This window comes from Camelus dromedarius, chromosome 34 (genome assembly GCF_036321535.1).
Source record: "Camelus dromedarius isolate mCamDro1 chromosome 34, mCamDro1.pat, whole genome shotgun sequence".
Taxonomy (NCBI): Eukaryota; Metazoa; Chordata; class Mammalia; order Artiodactyla; family Camelidae; genus Camelus; species Camelus dromedarius.
Genome location: NC_087469.1, coordinates 13,323,803 through 13,326,751, shown reverse-complemented (window position 1 = coordinate 13,326,751; position 2,949 = coordinate 13,323,803). Strand labels below are relative to the sequence as shown.

Sequence of the window (2,949 nt, the reverse complement as noted above, 5' to 3'; positions counted from 1 at the left end):
GCTCTATTTAGTAAATCACACATGAATGAGATCTTGAAAGATGAGCAGAAAATTTTCAGGCATCAGTGGAACAAAGCCATTCCATATTAAAGGGACAAATGTATAAGAAACTAGGAAAAATGGCTACAGAACAAATTTGTTGGTTGGAAAACAAAGACACGAGGCTAAAGAAGTAAGTGGACATCAGATTATGAGTCTCTCTGTTTGCACAGGTTGTGCCAGTAGGTTTGGACTTTGCCCTGAGCACTGGGATGCCAATAAAGGTTGGTAATCCAGGAATTGTGTAGGAAATCTCTAAGTATTTCCTCTGAAATTGCTTCACAATAGATTCTGTAGCTACGTGTTGAGAGATTATCTAGTCTCTATGTGGTTTAGATCCTTATTTAGGGTGCCCACCTATCTTAGTTTGCCCTGGACTCTCCTGGGCTTAAGAAGGAAAGTCTCATGACCTAGGAAACTGCTCAGTCCCCAAAACACGTGTTTTCCCTGATGAGTAGCCTCTGTGGTACTGAAGAAGACTGAGAGGAATGAGATTATTGATACACAGTGATTCACGGTGTAGGAGGAGAAGAACTAGATGGCAGCCACCCCGGCAGCCTTGGTTCTTTTGACTTTTAGGAGTCTAGCTGGAAATAAAATTTTAGTCCACATTTTCTGAACCCTTCTGAGCCATCTGGGTGGCCCCTGAGTCCTTGGGAAGATGACACACCATTTTGGATATTTGGCTCCAGTTGGTAAACCAACGATTTGAGCTAAGATTGGTGGACAGGTGACACTAGGAAAGATATACCTTCCATGACCCTTCAGTGTCTGGAAGAGCTCTGGCACCCCCTTAGGCAACCTTTCCTGGTTTCTTCCTTTCACTGTGGCTGATGCCAGTCACCCATAGTCCTGGGATAGAGGCTTTTTGTGAAGCTGCTTCAAACCTGGAGGCTTCAGATCCACTATAGGACAACTCACTGGAAGCTACAGGGTCACTTCACAAATGCAGTGACTGAATTTGCCTAATACAGGACCGCAACATACAGTTTATCGAAAATAATAGCTAATATTATTGAGTGCTACCGTGAATTACGTGCATTTATATAATCCTTACAACAACTCTATAAAGTAGACCATATGATTGTCCCAACTTAGAGAAATAGGTAAAGAAGGGTGAAATGGCTTTTCCAAGATTACCAATGAGTGAAAGTGAAAAGGCTAGGATTTTAAAACCAGGTCTGATTTCACAGGCTATGCTCTTAAGATATAATATATGCTACCTTACTGAATGGAAATATGGACAGTTGGATGGATGGATGGATGGACAGACAAATGGACTGCCCTTATCCAGGAGCAAGAGAAAAGATGACAACAGGTTCCCTGGGGCTGAGATTTTGTACTGCTTCATTAATCTGAAGGATTTAAAATTAATGTGCATTTTTGAAATAGAATTTATGAAAGCAGACATTTCTAGTATAATTTCAAAGATTCTGAATATTTTGTTTGGTGTGTAGCCCATATAGTGCATTTTTTAAAATCTACACAGATTTTTATTTAGTATATTTACACTAAGAAATATAATACCAACTCTCAAATTCTAGTAAATACACTGCAGCCTACCTCTCTGCTACATAGACCAAAGATCAAACTGAATGAAAACAACAGAACAACCTGTTCTTCATAGACTGGTTTAGGTTTTATGTGATTGTTCTTCTTTCTGACATGAAAATCTCTGTGTATGGTCTTTCCTTCACTCTCCTGAATTATATACACATAATCTGTTACATCGGTTTTAACCTTAGAGAGAATGGTTGGTCTCTGGAGCCAAGCAGAATCGCAGAATCAGGAGTCGGGGGAAGCAGAGGGGGAAAGAATGATTAAGAACAACAGTTAGAGCAAGAACAAGATCTCCCTTTCTGATATCCTTTTCTGTCCGTGTTTGGGAATGACATAGAACATATAATCCATGCCTACAGAATTTAAAGGGCATTGATATTTTCCCTTCTGCAACTTTTTGGGGCAGATTTGAACAGCAAGGAAATGCAAAGTGGAAACCAGACTTCTGTGTCTCACTTCTTTTTAGTGGGCCTGCACCACCCGCCACAGCTGGGGGCGCCCCTCTTCCTAGCCTTCCTCGTCATCTACGCCCTCACTGTCTCTGGGAATGGGCTCATCACCCTCACGGTCTTGGCGGACACCCAGCTCCACCGCCCCATGTACTGGTTCCTGTGTCACCTCTCCTGCTTGGACATGACCATTTCCTCTGCCATTGTCCCCAAGATGCTAGCTGGCTTCCTCTTGGATAGTCGGATTATCTCCTTTGGGGGCTGTGTTATCCAGCTTTTTTCTTTCCATTTCCTGGGCTGCACTGAATGCTTCCTTTACACACTCATGGCCTATGATCGTTTCCTGGCCATTTGTAAGCCTTTACATTATGCCACCATCATGACCCACAGTGTCTGTAACTACCTAGCTATGGGTACCTGGCTGGGAGGCACCATTCACTCACTTTTCCAAACAAGCTTCATATTCCGGCTGCCCTTCTGTGGTCCAAACCGGGTAGACTACTTCTTCTGTGACATTCCTGCCATGCTGCGTCTAGCCTGTGCTGACACCACCATCAACGAGTTGGTCACCTTTGTGGACATTGGATTCTTGGCCCTCACCTGCTTTGTGCTTATCCTCACTTCCTACGGTTACATAGTGGCTGCCATCCTGCGAATCAGGTCCACCGATGGGCGCCGCAATGCCTTCTCCACCTGTGCCGCCCACCTCACTGTTGTCATTGTTTACTACGTGCCCTGCACCTTCATTTACCTGTGTCCTGGCTCACAGGAACCCCTGGATGGAGTGGTAGCTGTCTTCTACACCGTCATCACTCCCCTGCTTAACCCCATCATTTACACACTTCGCAACAAAGAGATGAAGGCAGCATTATGGAGGATGGGGGGTCACAAGGATGTGTAG

At 44.0% G+C, this 2,949-nt stretch overlaps 1 protein-coding gene across 1 annotated transcript; it reads left to right on the top strand.

The window, feature by feature from the left end:
* The first annotated feature begins 2,010 nt into the window (after nucleotides 1-2,010).
* LOC105094491 (olfactory receptor 10G6) lies at nucleotides 2,011-2,949 on the top strand. Its single transcript, XM_010986531.3, has one exon. It carries the CDS (start codon nucleotides 2,023-2,025, stop codon nucleotides 2,947-2,949), a length of 927 nt encoding a protein of 308 aa, XP_010984833.2. The 5' UTR covers nucleotides 2,011-2,022.